We start from the raw sequence: 19777 nt of genomic DNA, 5'->3' as shown, positions 1-19777 counted from the left end.
GGAATGAATGACACAGCAGAGGATATCATTAATTAATATAACTTAAACTTGTATTTTGTATTTGTTGTTACATTTCATCTAGTAGCACAAAAGTGTATGTATGTATAATGTATATATTATTAATTTAAGCTATGATTCTAGGGTAAAATGTTATATCTAGAGTAGTCTGTTGGCGCTTTAAAGTGGAAAAGTAAGCAATTGCCTTCAAATGCAGTCTTGGACCAGGTATCTTTTGAAAAATAAATGTTTTCTCAGTGAGACTAAACTGGATAAATAAAGGTTAATTAAACAAGCGTCATCCATCTTCCAAACCCAGATGGAAGTGATGATGAGATGAGAAACCGGCAGGGTCATTTAACCACAGTGAAATACAGGGAAGCCAGCTCACTAAATATTTTTAAAAGAAAGCTAAAAACGCACTTCTTCAATATAGCCTTCAACTAGCTTATCTGCACCTGCCCACTGCTCATTTGCCAGCTACTGCACTTAAAATGTTTTATCAACTAGCCCTTTTTTAAATGTATTTTTATTGTATTTTCTTTACCTTTTCTTTTTACTGTTTTCCCCTGCTCTTATATCCACGTACACAGACTGACTAGAAAGAAACTGTAATGTTGATACTGAGTAGTTGGATTTTTGGTGCAAGGTCTAGCAGAGACTGAGAACGTACACAGAGACTGGGAACGTACACAGAGACTGAGAACGTATACAGGGACTGAGAACGTACACAGAGACTGAGAACGTACACAGAGACTGAGAACGTACACAGAGACTGGGAACCAGTGGCGGCTGGCCAATAGAGGGCGCTGGGGCGCCGCCCCCACCTTCACTTCCTAGTTGCGACTTGTAAAAAGTTTTTTTTAAATAAACATTGTTTATTCACAAAATGCGGCTGATATTCTGTCGGCGCCTATCAGCATTCATTAAAAATCCTCAAATACAATTAACATTTGATCTGTGTGTGTGTGTAAAATTCACTGTTAAAATGCATAGGGGAGGAGTCGGGGCGCCGGTCGAATGCAAGTCTATGGCAGGCCAAATACTTTTGACTTACACGTGAGCTGTAGCAGCGCTCCAATTGGCTGTCTCCTATTTCCCGGCCGGGGCGCAAAGAATGCGCCCCGGAGGGCAAATATAGATGCTAGATTACATCATATCCGGATGGAGGGGGAGGGATCTCCGCCATAGCCAATTGATCGTCCAGATGGAGGAGGGGGAGGCAACTCCCCATAGCCAATTGTAGACCTCATTACTGTTACGTGACTTTGGCGGCTCACTTTGGAAGTGAAACAATGGAGGCGGCTGCATGTGCTACTGGGAGAAGTGCTTCTGAACTAAAAGACAATTCGGTTGGGTCCAAGCAGATGCTGAACGGCACCATGGTCCACGAGGTCCACGATGTACACGCCGGTCCCAGCTTTTTAAAAAGTGTGAATATTCACTACGAGTTCGCAAGCTAGCATTAGCATTAGCGTCGGTGTAATCCTCCTTCTGTCTGAGTAAGTGCATATACGTATAAGCAGTGGTGTGCCGTCAGGGCCAGCAAGGCCTTCTCTGCTGGCCTAAACATCATCAGAATATACATTTAATTTTTATATTTTTTTTCTACAAATATGTATTAAATTATTCCCGTAGTCTATTCTCTTCATTTCATAGCTTTCCTCTTGGTTGCGCTGCTTCCAGACATTTGGAGGGCTGGCCTTTAGCTTTTATCCAATCAAATTCAGCCATAATGTGTTGCCAGGGTACCAAGAAATCTGCCCGCCTGCAGATTCAACAGTGGCGCGAGTACAGATGTAATTTAAAGTGAGCGAGAAAAGAGCTGTGGTGTGCCGTGGTCAGATCTCGAGTTGGCAGCAAATCCAAGCAAATCCGACGAAGGGGCCTTCTGGATGGCGGAGCACCTGATCAGCCCCTTCACGTCTTTTGATTGGATACAAACTATTGGGAGGCGGAGCTAACACACTGAAACTTGATCTCGCTAATTTGTGTAGATGGAAGGTGTTGTTCTACAAGCCGAACCCCGACGTTAGCGACGATATCCATGTAAAAGGACTTATTGGTGGAACTGATCAACTGTACAACAGAGTCATTGAAGTCTTCTTGAGGAAAGAAAGGAGGATGGATTTTGTGTTCAAATAATCAGTTGTTTTGGTGAGTACAAAGCATTTGATGTTTTCTGCAAGAGATGTAGACATACGGAGCGACCCTGGGGTCCATAGAGATATGTGTGTTGTGTTGCCTGGCTCAGTTGTGTGAGTAAGTGGGGCTTCAATGCGATCTTCTAACCACTTCCCGGGCTGCTACCATGGAAAACGACACACCCCCGTGACCGTATGAACACGAGGAAGATAACCATCCTTAAATGGAACCTCGAAACGGTTCTCCTATCGAGATCGACAGACCGCAACGTTCGGCAAATAACTTTCGTTTTCATGCAATGAATTGAATACACCCAGACAAGGTGCCGCTATAATAACAATGGCAACGCCCGGTTATACTGCGTTTCTGTCTAAATGTATAGTTTCTAGAGCCATGGCGTCATAATGATGGTATTAAGAGGTGGAATAATTCAGGTAGGACATCACTGAAGGCCTAGGTGTGAAATGCACCGCCCGCCACTGCGTATAAGTACACTCATGTCTACATGTTTTTGTTGGACTTGATATCAGAATATTTGATATTTATACAATTGTTAATGTACATTGTTAGTGCCGCTGCCTTTGACATCACAAAGCAACATTTCTTCTTTTAATAGTTTGCTTCTGTACAGTAAATACCAGAGAGATGTTGATTACATTTTCCTAACATGTGATGATCAAAATATGCTACAAAAGTTCACATCTATATATCATGTTGGAGCTTATCTCCTAAAGTACACCGGCGTGTAGTGTAGCCCGATAAAGATATGAGAAGCAATTTTATTTTTCAATGATTTTTTTTTTTTTTTTTAGATGGATTTTGATTAATCACTACACGTCACTACACGTCACGACTAGAAGAGATATGTGCATGGTTTTCAGAGAGGTGGTGTCAGAGAGGTGAGGTGGTGTCAGAGAGGTGAGGTGGTGTCAGAGATGTGAGGTGGTGTCAGAGAGGTGAGGTGGTGTCAGAGAGGTGAGGTGTCAGAGAGGTGTGGTAATTGAATAGCACTCTAAGTGCTACTGTTTAAGACAGTTACGAATAGCACTCTAAGACTTACGGAGTGTAATAGAGTTTTTGTGAGTTAATCACAAAGGTATTTCCTGTCACTTGTTGGGGAAACCAGTGACACGGCACTGTCTCATGTCAAGTCTTCGTTTAGAAAGCTAATATAAAAAATATTGAAAGCTAATACAGTATATATACATAATATTTGTAAATATTTGTTCCTTATTTGCCAGCCACATACTTAGCAACCTGTCCGATACATCATAATGTACGTACATTATATTTTTGTTGTGTTTGCAGTTTGCCCTTTAATACAAGTTATATATATATTCTCATACTAAAATCCAGATTTTAAAGTTGATATTCTTCCCCGTGGAGCATGCCCCCATAACCTGTGCCCCACCCAACATTTTTATCACCAGCTGCCGCTGATATATATATATATATCTGTCTAAGTGAAACATCTATCCATCAGTAATCATAAGAAAAAATAATCTATGCCAAAGTTAGAAGAACATAATTGACTCAGAAAGGCTTCAAACACCATTGTAATCGTGTCAGTTCTTGTAAATTAGCCTGCACCATCATTTTATAGCCTATATACTTTTTTAGATTAGATTTTAGATTAGATTCAAACAACGAAATGCAATAAAAAGTGTGTCTGAAGAGGGATTTGAACCACCGTCTTAAAATGACGAATAAATACCATGGCAGCAGTCAATACCACTAGGCCATCGTGACGATAAGATGGTTTGTAGCCTGCTGCTGATATCACCACAGTAGTAAATATTCATTTATTAAAATATGAACATATAACAATAACTGGGGCTAGTATGACATTTAATCGGTCAGCAATTTCTTGCCAAACCATTTCCCTCGCCTTGTTAATTGCAGCAGTATTACACTATTTTACATCTTATTTGTCGTCTTCATAAAGATCAATCTTCATTTCGACAGTTTTACTCTTCGGGGCTCTTTATGTCTGCGTGCACGCGCCCATATTGAGGATTTCTAAGCCGGTGTTCTGTGAACACTCATGACACAAGCCTGATCCTCGTTCGAGGAATCACCTGAGGCTTGAATTCCAATCCCGAGTTGCCTGATCGCAGGATTTATTTTAATCGCCAATATACTAATCAACGTTAGTGGAACGGCCCCCAGGTCGATGATATATATAGCCGTGCTATAATAGACACATCATTACATCTCCTTTCCTCAATATACATCAACTTTCAATATAAAACAATTGTCGAACACATAACCTTTCAATTAAACTCAAATATATTCTTAGCTTTACATTCTTTACAAATTTCCTAAATTTCCTAAATTTCGTTGTATGGTACCTGTACTGTATTAATGACAATAAAGACCATTCATTCATTCATTCAAATATATTCTCACTTTAACATAAATACATAAAAGATAAATAAATAAAGACAGCTTTCGAGGTTTTCAACATTTAACACACCTTTCAATTAAACTCAAATATTAAATATCATTCTTCTTTCTCTTATTCTTTTAGAAAACAAAAAAATACATATCAGTCTCTCTGGTGTGTCAGTCTTTGGTTGGTGGAGGAGAATCATCAGTCAGAAACTGAAGTCCTAAGCAAAAATATATATAATTATCTTATTATTTCATATGCATCATCATACATACAGTGCAGTAGGCCTAGTAATAAAAATAAAACCAACAATAGGCACACATTAATGTTGACTCACCTAATAAGAAGGCTGGGGGCCATTCCACTAAAGGTGGATCAGTATATCGGCGATTGAAATAAATGCGGCGATCAGGCAACTCAGGATTGGAATTCAAGCCTCAGGTGATTCCTCGAACGAGGATCAGGCTTGTGTCATGAGTGTTCACAGAAGACAGGCTTAGAAATCTTCGATATGGGCGCGTGCACGCAGACATAAAGAGCCCCGAAGAGTCGATCTGTCGAAATGAAGATACTCCACTCTGCAGGGGTCCTACATTTGCGCAGGATTCCGAATTATTGATTTTTATGAAGACGGAAAAATAAGATGTAAAATAGTGCAATACTGCCGCAATTAACAAGGCGAGGGAAATGGTTTGGCAAGAAATTGCTGACCGATTAAATGCGTAGGTCATACTAGCCCCAGTTATGTTCATATTTTAATAAATGAATATTACTACTGTGGTGATCAGCAGCAGGCTACAAGCCGTCATATCGCCGCAATGGCCTAGTGGTATCGACCGCTGCCATAGGATTTATTCGTCATTTTTAGACGGTGGTTCGAATCCCTCTTCGGACACACTTTTTACTGCATTTCGTTGTCTGAATCTAATCTAAAATCTCATCTAAAAAAGTATGCAGGCTATAAAATTATGGTGCAGGCTAATTTACAAGAACTGACACGATTACAATGGTGTTTGAAGCCTTTGCATGAAGGCTTCGGTTAAATGTAAAAAAAAAAAAAAAATCACTTAGTCAAGTCTCGAACACGCAACCTTTGGAGGTCTAGCTGGCTGCCTTAACCACTGCGCCAGCCAGACCACTGTGATGACAGCAATGCAAGTTGAAACAATGACATTTTTTTGGTTTTTTTACACTCTTTTATTTATTGATCTATCGATCTATCTATCACACTTTCAAAATATCAAGTTATCTATCACACAATCAAACTATCTATCGATCGATCACACTTTCAAAATATCAAATTATCTATCTATCACACAGTCAACCTATCCATCTATCTATCTCGTGTGAAGTGGGAACTAATATTTCCTAAAAGAGGAACTGTCGTTCGGGATGTAGTTTCCGCCTGTGAGCCTTTTTTGACGCGCGTCTTACTTTAGCCTGTGTTTTAGCCGGGTCGCGACCAGGCTAATTATATCTGACTCAGAAGGAGCTCAACCAAGCAGCGAATTATTTGAGCCACATTGATGGAACCGAACGCAAGCTAACATTATCGAGGCTTAGAACTTTATCGAGGCTTAGAAGATAATCGACCTTAGTGGAATGGGCCCCTGATGTTGCACGGCAGACACCAAATGCTTAATGTCTGGCTTAAGGGATGACAGCCTCAGTCGAAGATCTGGCTCAACATTCAGTTTATTCCTGTATTTTGTCTTTAATGCCACAAGCGCCGAAAAGCCAGTCTCACAGAGATATGTCGTCGGGAAAGGCATCAGAAAGCGCACAGCTCTGTTGGACAGCTCAGGATACTCCGAGGCAACATGAAGCCAGAAGTTTGTCAGGTGCTTCTGTGAGAAAGTCCGTTTCAACGCGCTGTCGCAGGAGAGATCAATAAGATTGTCCACGGGCCTCATTTATAAAAAAAGTACTTGAACGTCATCTTTGACTTTCACGTAAGCACATTTTTCTAAACGAACGTAAGCATTATTTATAAAACGGGCTGAGATGGTTTAAAGTTGCGTACGTGCTTCCTTCTATAAATACCAACGCAGGTAAAATGAACGCAGGTGAATGAGGCTTGTATTAACGCCCTGTGATAGCGGCTCAATTATAGCGGCTGAATTAAGCCAAGTTCTATAATATAGGGTAGGCGTTCGTCTGGAAGCGGGAGAGGGCAGAGAAGGGTGGCTTCTCTGTAATGGCGCTTTTCCATTATCGGCCCGGATCGCTTCGGGTCGGTTCGGGTCGGCACGCTTCGGCACGCTTTTGAACAGTTCTGGTTTTCCACTATACACAACAGACCAGGAACGAGTAGGAGGAGTAGGAGATAGTAGGCGGAGTTACGCGTCATAAAAGCGCGCCATGGTGGTGACGTATATTTTCACGAGACACAATAGCGACATGGAGGAACTTGAAGCTATCGTATACTTTTTCCTCGGCATGTGGTATATTACTAACCGTGATTTTTTTGGAGAGATAGAGAAAGAGAGAGAGGAAGCTATGTACACATAATAAAGTCATGTTTTTTGAACCCTTAAAACCACTGCCTTCACTTGTCTGCTTTATGAACTGTAGTATCATTGTGTGCCGTGTTATGCACGGACAAACACGGTGCCCGGAGGCACCCTTTGCGGGTTAATAACTTTGGTTTACCGTGGGTTAGGATAACAATTCCAACGTGTCCGGATAGGGGAGAGGACAGGGAATCCAAAACCATTTGAATGGTGTCGATCCTACACCCCTATCACGGTCGACAGCGCGGAGCGAATTCCCTGGTAAAACTTTTCTCTGCCCCCGCTGTCAACAGGAGTTTCATCCAGCAGCAAGCGTTGCTTTGCGGGTTAATAACTTTGGTTTACCGTGGGTTAGGATAACAATTCAAACGTGTCCGGATAGGGGAGAGGACAGGGAATCCAAAACCATTTGAATGGTGTCGATCCTACACTCCTATCACGGTCGACAGCGCGGAGCGAATTCCCTGGTAAAACTTTTCTCTGCCCCCGCTGTCAACAGGAGTTTCATCCAGCAGCAAGCTGTGCTTTGCGGGTTAATAACTTTGGTTCACCGTGGGTTAGGATAACAATTCAAACGTGTCCGGATAGGGGAGAGGACAGGGAATCCAAAACCATTTGAATGGTGTCGATCCTACACTCCTATCACGGTCGACAGCGCGAATTCCCTGGTAAAACTGTTCTCTGCCCCCGCTGTCAACGGGAGTTTCAACCAGCAGGCGCGGTTCTGCGAGCAGCAGCGGGTGAACTCCTGGTTCATTGAGTTTACGGTTAAAAGCATAACTTCTCGGGGTGTCAGCGCGGTGGTTAAGGGCTCAAAATGACCGTATACCGATGGTGAAGTTAGCAAAGGAGTATTGTGTTTCTACCACATTCACAGCCGGTGTTATTCACGGGCAAAGACGGTGCATAATAGCGATTTTTGTGTTATGCTTGTTGTAAATAAAAGTTCTATGATGCATTGAAATGACATTAAACTAAGATAATACGATGGTCAGCATAATTTTTCGAATCTTTATTAATAAGCTATTACAGAAACTGTAGTGACATTTTCCAAGAGCGAATGTGGTATTTCAAGATGGCGGTTAGCGAAGAAATCTATGAACATGGGATGACGATTTCCATTGACCAATCAACGGTGTGCAGCGTCACACGTCACACGCAGCCTGGCAAAAAGGTTCCGGGTCTAAATTTGGTTCCTGGTTAAGAAGGGTAGCTAAAGAAGCGACCCGAACCGAGCCGAGGCGACCCGGGCCGACAAATGGAAAAGCGCCAAAGAAGCAGGCCAGCCCGGGTCGACCCGGGCTGGCCCTGTAATGGAAAAGGGGCTTAAGTTGCATTTGTAACGTTTGATCATGACAACTAAATGCGCTACAGAGAGTCGTGAGAACAGCCCAGAAGATCACCGGCGCCCCCCTCCCCTCTCTGGAAGAGCTGTACAACACACGCTGCCTCAGGAAGGCCTCCAAGATCTCCAGAGACCCATCCCACCCTGGGTACGAACACTTTGCCCGGCTGCCCTCGAAAAGGCGGTACAGGACCATGGCCGCAAGGACAAACAGACTGAAGCTCAGCTTCTACCCAAGGGCCATCCAGGCCCTGAACACAGCAAAGACCTAGGTTCTGGGCCCTGGACAGTCTGGACGGATTGATGGCAGCTGCTGGATTGAAAAATCAGGTGTACGTAGTGCTGAGGCACAAATGTGTACATTTCAAGCCTGCAAACTGCGACACTTTAAATGAATGTGCAATAACACTATGTGCAATATGACAACCCTAGTCGTTTTATCTGTACAGTATAGTATAGTGGATAGTGTACATAGCCTTTATTTATGTAAACCAGCTCCTTTCCCTTCTTGTTTTTTTAGGTTTTTTTTCTTTCCTAGCACCAGGGGAGCCACCCCTCCCAAATTTCGTTGTTTGGTACCTGTACTATAGCAATGACAATAAAGACCATTCATTCATTCATTCATTCATTCATTCATAACCAGGCACATGCTTATACTCTACTCAAGTTGTAAAAGAAAATCAGGGGAGGTGGTGGATTTTATCATAAGAGGACAATTTTAGCATCCCCTCGTCAGTGACTTCAGTGTCAGTAACTTGGTAAAAATGTCATTGCATGTGTGCGTGCCCCCTCGCACCTTGAAAAAGCAGTAATACCACGTTCATTGATAAAATGACAAAGTATGGAAAGAGGGGGGCGATTTTGACTGTTTTTATTTCAGGGGGGATGCCATCCCCCCTCAACTCGAGTGCTGCTTATACTGTAATAATATAATGGTCTTATTCTTATCAGGTGGTCTTATTCTTATATGGCTGCTCACTCCCTGACACCGGAGAAAATCTAGTATAATTTAGCGCGTGGCCGGGCAAGGTCCGTTGTGGAACGCACTAGGCATGTTGAAGGGGAGATAGACAGCTACGGAGGGATATAAAGGAAGACTGAAATACAATCATAAACATCAGTTCCTTTTAAATCTTGAATTAAACTCATTTTCTCGGCTGATAACAACAGGTGGGGGGGGGAGTTGATTGGGCTGCCCCGGAGTCTTCACAGTTCCAGTGGTCCTGTCTGGGTTCTGTTGGGGTTTCAATCAGCTCTGGGGTTCTTGCTGTGTATGTTTAATATTGTCCTTGTCGTTGTATTGTTTTGTTTGTGCCCTCTATATAAAATTTAAAACCCCAAATAAAAACAGTTAAAAAAAAATAAAAACACTAATGAAAACCTTTAAAATAGTAGTAGTAAACAACACAAAATTGAATTTAAACTTACATTTCTAAACCGAACAAGTTTTCTTTTGTAGTTATTTCCAGCCACAATGTCACACTCACAGACGTACAGGATACAGCTTTTATTGGACAGATGAAAGTCAACCACGCCAAGCTCATTCTCGAAGATGATTTTCACACTTCCTAGAGTCAAATAAGTAAATGATAGGTACAATTCTATAGGAAGAAGTTTAGCCTGCAATACATGCTACACCATAAAGGCTTATTCTATCGTTTGTGTTGTCAGGGTCATTTGTGTGTCCCCCCCCCAAAAAATTTAAAGGCTAAAAAAAGTGCTTCAACAAATGAGTAGTGTTGTCTACCCACAGATCAGACAGTTGTTGTCTTATCCGACTCCATGGCACTTTACCACCGAGTCAGACAACCTTCCCAACTCACTCATCAGTTGAACTTTGATCAAAAGGACATGATCATTTGAGGTGTTACTGTTTTTCATCACCTTGATTGGTTGGTCCTGCGTTACTCCGAACTTCCGGGGGAAGTTGTATTTATTTTATTTAACCAGATGTCAATTGAGAATCAATTGATTGAACATCAAAAGTTCAAAGTTGATGGGTGAGTTGAGAAGGCAAGTTACCATGCAGTCGTATCAAGTGGCTGTTTGTTTTGACTAGGTTGCTTAGCGAGTTTAACTTCCCCTTCAAACGAGTTTTGCACGAGTACTGAGCCCCTCCACTTCTCATTGGCAATGATGTGTCCATAAGGGGGGGACAGCATTTACAAGCACTGCCCTTTTTGTCTCCATTTGGAATTACGAACGAGGACGAGTTTCCTGGGATTAGTTTGCCTCCAGAATTGCATCTGTGTCCCGTGAACGACAACAGACAGTCCGACTCTGCCTGTCCACCTCCCTCCTCGCTTCAAAATAAAAGTGCCAACGTTAAACTTGTTTTTAGCATTTTAGTATAGAAATAGTTAATATGGATAAAGGAACGACACATTTATATTTAACTTATCTATGGAAATAAACATCTCAATTATTGCTTTTAAGGGTTTGTAATTCTATTTCTAATATCCTAATTCATTTGGTGAAAAACGGCAGGGACTGAAAGTGAAGTTTCTGACGGACGTGAATACATCTATACCGCCATCTGGTGGGCAGCGGAGGGAATACATCTATACCGCCGTCTGGTGGGCAGCGGAGGGAATACATCTATACCGCCATCTGGTGGGCAGCGGAGTGAATACATCTTACACCGCCACCTGGTGGTTTGATTGATTGAATTGATTGATTGAAAACTTTATTAGAAGATTTGCAGAAGTAGGTACATGAAAGTACATATTACATACAAGGTCAACTAACAGGATAAAAACCCAAGAAAGCCACTGGCTTATTTCAATTGGGGTCCTTGTGGCAGTAGAGAACATTACACATTTATATACCCGATCACTTCGATAACCACGTTGCTGATGTGGATGACGCCGGTTAGCTAATTCCGTTGGTTGATTCTACCTGGACAACAAACACACAAAAAACTAAAACTAATCCATATACACTTATACTTACACTTCAACTAAAACGGGTACGAAATTCATACAAGGATTCATATAGGATTCATACAGGATTCATAGGATTCATACAGGGAAGCAGTGGCAACGGGTTAGCTACAGCAAGTAGCAGCTCGCTGTGATTGACCAATCACATTGCAGGTGATCCAGTCAGGTCTGTGTTCGGTGCGTTGGACTTCTTGCTCAGCGAACTTTAAGAATGTACAAAACTAGTGAAATTGCTAAGCTATCACGTTTCAAAAAGGCATGTGCAAGCGAATTATCTGCTAGCTGAAATTATAATTAGCCAAGAAAATCTCTGTTTACCATATTAGTTTATTACCAGACTGCGTTTCTCGTGAAGTCATTAGCTAAGCAAGCTAACCGCACGTGCTTAGTTATTTTATTGAGCAAAATCATAAAATGCACGACTATAACTAACTATTTTAACCATTATTATATAGCTTATAGATTTGAAGAACACACCAAGCTGAGTTTGTTGCTGTGTTGTGGAAGCTAAGCTCATAAAGCAAGTTTCAATTATATGTAACACAGCCACGTGCGATATTCTTTGTTTTAACTTGCAGTTGGCCAAGCTGTTGGAGGTTTGAACGATGCTTCACATATCCATTTTGAAGGTAATTATTTCATCATTGCATAAATGTGTAGTATTAATAGTGGCTGATGTCGGTTCAAGTTCTGACCTTGTTAGAAGAAGAATGAATGTTTTATTTGCCATGCAATCAACTTGTCAATCAATTGTTGGAATTTGGTATTTTTTGCTCTAGGCACAGGGTCAGCAATAGTCGGCTCCCCTGGAGCAATTAGGGGTTAAGTGCCTTGCTCAAGAGCACATGCAGCTCCCTCATGAGGCGGGGATCGAACCAGTGACCTTCCGATTGCTAGCCGGCCTCTCTAACCACTAGGCTACCGCCTCCCCCATACCATATTGTTACCTTGCATCTTTGAGACCTAACCTGTATAGTTGACTTGACATGCTCTCTATCGAAGGCTGAGAATCCGTTCTGTCTCTGGGGCCGGATCGTGAAGGGACCAGGGATCGAACCAGAGAGTCCAAAAGTGTATGAAGACCTGCAGGTGAAGATGAACCTCTTCTATCATGAGGTCAACCAGGATGTGCAGAAGATAAAGCCTTCATCTATACACGAAGGGCAGGTAATGACTGTGAACTGTTGCACACATTCTCCATCTACCTGTTCTGGAGACATTTTCATGGTATAAGAAACACATTTTGTAGTTTCTAGTAAACATATGCCTGCATTTCTACATGGCTTAGCTCAGTGGTTCTCAAACCTCTCCTCGGGCCCCCCAGCCACTCCACATATTTGGTCTGTTCCACCACCAGCACACCTGATTCAACTAATCAAGTACAAATCATAATCGCTTTGTACTTGATTAGTTGAATCAGGTGTGCTGGTGGTGGAACGGATCAAATATGTGGAGCGGCTGGGGGGCCCGAGGAGAGGTTTGAGAACCACTGGAACTTTAGCCCATGCATGACTTGAATGTGGAGGTGAATAGGGATGGTGATTGATAAGATGTTATTGATACTAGGGATGCCCCGATACCGTTTTTTTGGCCACCGATCATCTATGAGCAATATCTGCCGATATACTGCCAATACCGATATTTAAAAAATAAAATAATAATAATAATGAAGATTTGTGTTTTTAATTAACACATAATTAACATTAATCTGGTGTAGTCTAAAGACATATGGATTCAAGAATACAAATAGTGAATTAAATAACACATTATTTATTTATTACTAGGCTGGAAAAAAAGAAACAAAAATGACCTTATTATGTCTTGGAACCGCTTTGCATTATTGCAAACAAAATAAATAAATAATATGAATTCAATCAAAGCTTGTTTTCCATGGAGAGTGGCTCATTTAGGTTATTGAGCATGCGACTGTTATGTAGGACACTGTGTTTTGGTGTTTGCGACGTCACTAAAACTACAAACACGGTGTGGACCTCAATTCTTTCATGCCTCTGAAATATAACATTGGCGAAGAGGATGGCTGAGTTTTCACTACCAACACCGGCACCTTTCTGGTCTGTGCTCAACGAGCCTCTGATTCCATGGGGTTGAAGGAGCACAGCTGTCAACGATAATCAAATCATAACAAGAAAACACACTAACGTAATCACAACAAAACACACAATAAAGAGATGCATCTCTGTAACTCAAATAAACAGCAAAAATAGGCAAAAGGTAGCAAGCTGCACACCACTGCTGCATAAAAGATATAATTCAAAAGCAAACTAAGTCACATCACACAAATACATACTGATAATATTAAACTATGCATTTTATTTTGCGTCATTCTGCGGAAACCTTTATTTTCAACTACACTGCACGGGCGAAGGTCTTTGCATGATAAACCCAGCGATAGAATAGTCGTAGCCCGCAGCTTGTTTCTCCCCTCAATTTCTTTTTTCAAACATCGATATTTGGCGACGTGAACTGATAATTGTATCACAAGAGGCCGTGACACAATAATCGCTGTATCGATATTTTGTCCCAGACAAAGAAACATTAACACATTAGTAGCACTATCTGGCACAGAGCGCAAAGTATCAATGGGTGCATTATTATTCAGTGTCCTCGTAGAGGACCAAGACAGTGGAGGAGATTATGGACTTCTGGAAAAAGGCTCCAACTCACTCTCCACTGGTCATCAATAACTCCCCTGTCACGATAGTGGATGAATTCAAGTTTCTGGGCACTACCATCTCCAACAAACTAAAATGGGATAACAACATCACCCATTTAGTGAAAAAAGGCCAGCAGCGTTTGTTCTTCCTCCGTCAGGCGTCAGCTGAAGAGACTTCACATCAGTCGTCACATCCTGGTCCAGTTCTACAGGGCCGTCATAGAAGGCATCCTAACATCTTCCATCACTGTCTGGTACGACACTGCGTCTGCCCGAGCCAAGGCCAAGCTACAAAGAGTCGTAAGTACAGCTGAGCGGCTCATCGGCTGCCCTCTGCCTCCCATCACAGACCTCCATAGCTCCAGATCATTGAAGAGAACACGCAAGATTGTGGCTGACCCCTCACATCCAGCTCACAGCTTGTTTGAATTACTCCCTTCTGGACAGCGGTACAGGGCCATCAGGTCAAAAACATCACGCCACTTGAACAGTTTCTTCCCCAAAGCCATAACCCTCCTCAAAACTCCTGATCATTGCACCTTGCACTTAACATGTTTTTGCACTAAGTTGTTATTTATTCACTCGTATATATTGTGTGTCTTGAGTATTGTTGTGTTTTCGGCTTGTTGTTTTATGTACTGTAGCTTTTTCCGCTTGGAGAATACCGTGTGCACTGCACATGGCGAATAAAGTTGAATTGAAATGAATTGTGGCATAGCCTGAGCGCTTGAATACTGTCTTTTTTGCGACTAAATAAAACTTTACACTTCGGATACCATAGATATTACACACAGTAGATGCCTCGTGCACGACGATAGACAGTCAGACGCATACCGGCTACATACAGCCGTGTCCAATGAGGTATCTACGTTTCTATATCTACGCCGGATACTACACCACAGAGTTTGACGCATGGGTTTTTGCAACGCGCAACTGTCAGAAAAAATATGCCGGCGTCGATAAAACAAAAGAACATATTCCAGTTCTCGATTTCCATCCCTATGAATGACCACAGCTCTTCTTCCTACATGAGATGGAGAACTTGCAGGGTATCCGCGGTGTCTTGAAAAGTATTAAAAGTTGATAAATCAATTTTGGGAAAATCAAGACCCTTAATAAGTATTAAAAAGTCGTATCACGATGTTATGAGGTCTTGAATTTTGTAGGTATTTTTCTGAATTAGACTATGTCCAAAGAGTTTGAGTCCTAAAAACCTTAAGTAAAAGTTTGTGAATTTATTCGTTTTATTAAAAAACAAAGATGAACCGGACATTCTGTTGTATGATAGTGGTCTAGTCTATTTCAAACTAAAACTGTTAAGTTAAAGGTGTTACTGATGTAAACGGTTACAGCTCGAAGTGGCGGTGAGGTCTGGAAAAATATTGACAAGGTCTTTAAAAAGTCTTAGAAAGGTATTGAAATTAACCTCAAGATTCCTGTATATACCCTGACTTGGGTCTACTGTGTTGCTCCCCCAGGTGTGTGTGGTGTACGTCTCTGGCCTGAAGAACTGGTGCAGAGCCATAGTGGAGTCCCTCTTCCTGGGTACCGTCGGCAGTCAGGCCATGTGCTTCCTGGTCGACCACGGAGAACACACCGTCGTCTGCTCAGATGAGTATGTCTCGACTCTGCTACTGAAACAATACAGGACTAGAAGAACAATGCGTTGCTGTAATCAGGGTTCCCACGGGTCCTTGAAATCCTTGAAAGTTTGTGAATTTGAGGGGGAAAAAATCAAGGCCTTAAAAGTATTTGAAAATTGAGATGGGTCATTGAAAGTGCTTGAATTCCCCTCTCTCTCTCTCTCTCTCTCTCTCTCTCTCTCTCTCTCTCTCTCTCTCTCTCTCCCCCCCAAAAATATAGGTAACATGTAGAAGGGAATAAAACAACCATACTAGTTGCTACGGTTAATTAGTTAGATTTGAAAACCGTTCATGGTCATTCCTATTATATAAATTCTCATCTAGATCTGTCTCAAACTATGCTGTGGTGGGCTGCAAGTAGGGATGCACTAGTATGAAAATTCAGGGCCCTTACCGATTATTCATAACACAATCGGCCAATACCCATACCGATTATTTGTTACATTTACATTGTTGGCTTTTAGCCGGCGCCTGACATTGACCTAAGACAAGTGACACTGCACTCTGCAACGCTTCGGGTTCAGGTGGTGAAACGGGGCTCTGATCTAGAGTCAGTTTACCATAGCGTAATCATTATGTAGGAAAGGGCAAAACTGATCTTAGGTCATTATGGGTAAATTGGTCTGACAGGCCATCAGAGTTGGAAAGACCTCCGGAGAGAGAGGCTTCAGATAGGCCTTCACTGTCTTAATCTTAACATAATCTCAGTTTACAGCATGCTTTGCCCAATCCATCCCAGCTGGCTGTTATAATCACTCTCTCACTCAAAAAACAAACATGAGATTAAAACGGATCAAATGATCTGACAAATAGGTTTGTTAATGAGCAGGAGCAGATTACTGCCTTTCAGTAATCCCTGAGTGTGTGTGTGTGTGTGTGTGTGTGTGTGTGTGTGTGTGTGTGTGTGTGTGTGTCTGGCATCTCTGGACCTATGAGCATTTTGCATCCATTGAATTTCAGAAACTCACCCTTTTGACCACGTACAAGGCTCATTCAGAGGAGCAGAATGTCTGGGTTTACGGACCTTTCAGAGAGAATTCACGCTGGTTTTTAGTTACAACAATCAGCCACCAGTGTTTATTAGGATCTATTGTCCAAGACAGTATATTCCTTCGGTGAATTGATCACATACAGACATTAAGAAAATATTCCTAATCAAATTATCATGCCAGGTTAGATATCGCAATATCGGTTTGAACAATCAGCCATTTCAAAGCATTCGGCTGATCAATTTCCTAACCATTATCGGCCAATACCGATTGCTGCCCAATTAATCAGTACATCCCTAAATATATAATGATTATGACATTATAATTGTCTCCAAAGAACCCTTCTATTTCTTTCTCCAGGGTCCGAACCCCGTTGGAGAAGTTTCTGCAGCTGCCCTTCTGGGTCAGGAAGTTCCAGCTGGCTGGTATCCAACCTGTGAGGCTCCAGGTGTCCATCTACGAAGAGAAAGCTGAACTAGTGTAAGGGTTAACTAACTACTGAACTAGTGTAAGGGTTGACTAACTACTGAACGAGTGTAAGGGTTGACTAACTTTTGTAAGGTGATCAACTTCTCCAGAATTGATTTAATTGAGTCGTCACTTACAAGCGAGTCCGTTTAATCTCAACGAGACGTCCTTGATATAACTTCTAAGATAAAATGATCCAATCAAATATTCGGCACCACTACTGAACTGTTCTTTAAGAGAATATTTATTCGAGCACATCGGCAAACAATAATATCAGCATACAATAGCATTTCATTCCATGGAAAGGGGTCTTATCTAGCTTCACCTCCGCAGACCAGAATAGCTGGTTCACTGCCGAAGCTTCACCGGACAAGAGCCACGTTTCGCCTGGGTCCACAGTCTATATCTATTTTTCTTTAACATTTTGGGATGGGCTGTCCCTCTCGTAGGTTTTATGGTAAACGTCTGTTTTATGTCTGAATGTGGCGTTCGACTCCTTTCGGTGTCCGTGCGAGTGTGTTATCTTCTTCTTCTGACCCCCCGGTCGTTTGTCATGGTGGGAGTGTTTGGACACTCTGTCTGCAACGTTGTCCTGAACAGCCTAACACGACCTTAGACACACACACATTCTAATGTTTTTTTAAGGAACCAGTAAGCATATGCACACAGTTATGTTTTTAGAATGCACAGATATTTTGATAGTTATTTTGGGTGTATTCTACATACGTTCTAAAGCACTAATTGGCCAGTTATTTAATCTTCAAACACATTCCTTCCATGACCAGGTCTGTATGGTTCTATGTCCTTATCAGGATCGCTTGTGTAAACATCACTGTTGCCAGGCCCACAGATTCCCATGACTTGGGATTCGATTAACAAGTTTAAAATACAATATTGAAGAATAGACTTATCATTAATCATTAGTTATGATAGTATAAAATGAGTATAGGAAAATAGGATATCATAACAGCAGGTACAAAATGGTTGTTAGTACATAGGTAAAAATAAGCAATCTACAGGCGGTTTGAACCACAATACTTTCTCCCAGTCAGGAGCCCCTTCCCCCCACGTCGCTCAAAAGCAGAGCCTCTCTTCCATGACTCTGTGAGACTTCAACTGATCCCAGTCACATGTTATTTAAATGAACACACAGTATTTAATACAAATCCCTAACACTACTGAACTAGTGTAAGGGTTGACTAACTACTGAACTAGTGTAAGGGTGACTAACTGCTGAACTAGTGTATGGGTTGACTAACTACTGAACTAGTGTAAGGGTTGACTAACTACTGAACTAGTGTAAGGGTTGACTAACTACTGAACTAGTGTAAGGGTTGACTAACTACTGAACTAGTGTAAGGGTTGACTAACTACTGAACTAGTGTAAGGGTTGACTAACTACTGAACTAGTGTAAGGTTTGACTAACTACTGAACTAGTGTATGGGTTGACTAACTACTGAACTAGTGTAAGGGTTGACTAACTACTGAACTAGTGTAAGGGTTGACTAACTACTGAACTAGTGTAAGGGTTGACTAACTACTGAACTAGTGTAAGAGTTGACTAACTACTGAACTAGTGTAAGGGTTGATTAACTACTGAACTAGTGTAAGGTTTGACTAACTACTGAACTAGTGTAAGGTTTGACTAACTACTGAACTAGTGTAAGGGCTGACTAACTACTGAACTAGTGTAAGGGTTGACTAACTACTGAACTAGTGTAAGAGTTGACTAACTACTGAACTAGTGTAAGAGTTGACTAACTACTGAACTAGTGTAAGGGTTGACTAACTACTGAACTAGTGTAAGGTTTGACTAACTACTGAACTAGTGTAAGGTTTGACTAACTACTGGACTAGTGTAAGGGTTGATATTGGTCTTAAATCACTGTAATTGCAATTGTGCTATTAGATTTGAATTGTGTGGTTATTACGGATCCTTGAGAGCTTACGTTTTCATTCTAGACCGTCAAATCAATGGGACAGCTCTGCTACTCGCTATCTGCACAACCTCTTACAAGGTAAACTAATGTTGTGTCCATTGCAAGATAATTCTGTAGCATTGTAAAGATAATTCTGTGTCATTGTAAGATGAGAAGTGTGATTTTAACATCTTTGTTGATAGATAGTCTTGTACAACTTCAGTGTTGAGATTCTTATATCAGCCCCAAATCAGCACTAACTATATTGTCTGTGTGGCCTGGGGTGGTCCAGTGGTCTAGCACCACGGTCTACAGTGCACACATATGCCCATGTCGGCATGGGTTCGAATCCGGCCCATGCCCTGCTGACATGCCCTGCTGACATGCCCTCTCACCCTTCTTCTCCTACTTTCCTGTCTGTCTTCACTATATCTGTCCAATAAAATGAAAACTATGAGTGGGACTGCCCCACTCATAAAAATAACTATATTGTCTGTTCAATTGTTTACCTGAAGCATCCAACCAGATGGAGGCAGTGTTGCGTGAAACACAAGCTGATTCCACTTTCATTGAGCTCTACCTGACCATAAGAAACATGAAGGTGCGATGGTGCGGAAATGTGGATTTGCAAAAAGAAAAAAGTAGTGAAGTGTGCAGAATTTCTAACGTACATTTGTTTAACGTTAGTCATAGAAGCTAATTCTCCCACTCTCTCTCCCAGATCTGTGTAAATGACGATCTAGTCACCA

The 19777-nt window shown here is 41.7% G+C and overlaps 1 protein-coding gene across 1 annotated transcript in view; it reads left to right on the top strand.

The window, feature by feature from the left end:
* Positions 1–1292: 1292 nt before the first annotated feature.
* The window catches only part of LOC308150375 (putative ATP-dependent RNA helicase TDRD12), a gene marked incomplete at both ends in the record, with an annotated part of 41063 nt that continues 22578 nt past the window's right edge, over positions 1293–19777 (top strand). The window contains 5 exons of the mRNA XM_080523215.1: positions 1293–1400; positions 12337–12501; positions 15487–15623; positions 17001–17120; positions 19072–19127. Coding sequence (XP_080379341.1) covers positions 1293–1400; positions 12337–12501; positions 15487–15623; positions 17001–17120; positions 19072–19127 — 586 coding nt within the window. The remainder of the gene's footprint in view (positions 1401–12336; positions 12502–15486; positions 15624–17000; positions 17121–19071; positions 19128–19777) is intronic.

Source organism: Nansenia antarctica (genome assembly GCF_963989245.1).
Source record: "Nansenia antarctica genome assembly, chromosome: 2".
Taxonomy (NCBI): domain Eukaryota; kingdom Metazoa; phylum Chordata; class Actinopteri; order Argentiniformes; family Microstomatidae; genus Nansenia; species Nansenia antarctica.
Note: the sequence above shows the minus strand (reverse complement) of the source record. Positions and strands in the feature narration are given on the sequence as shown.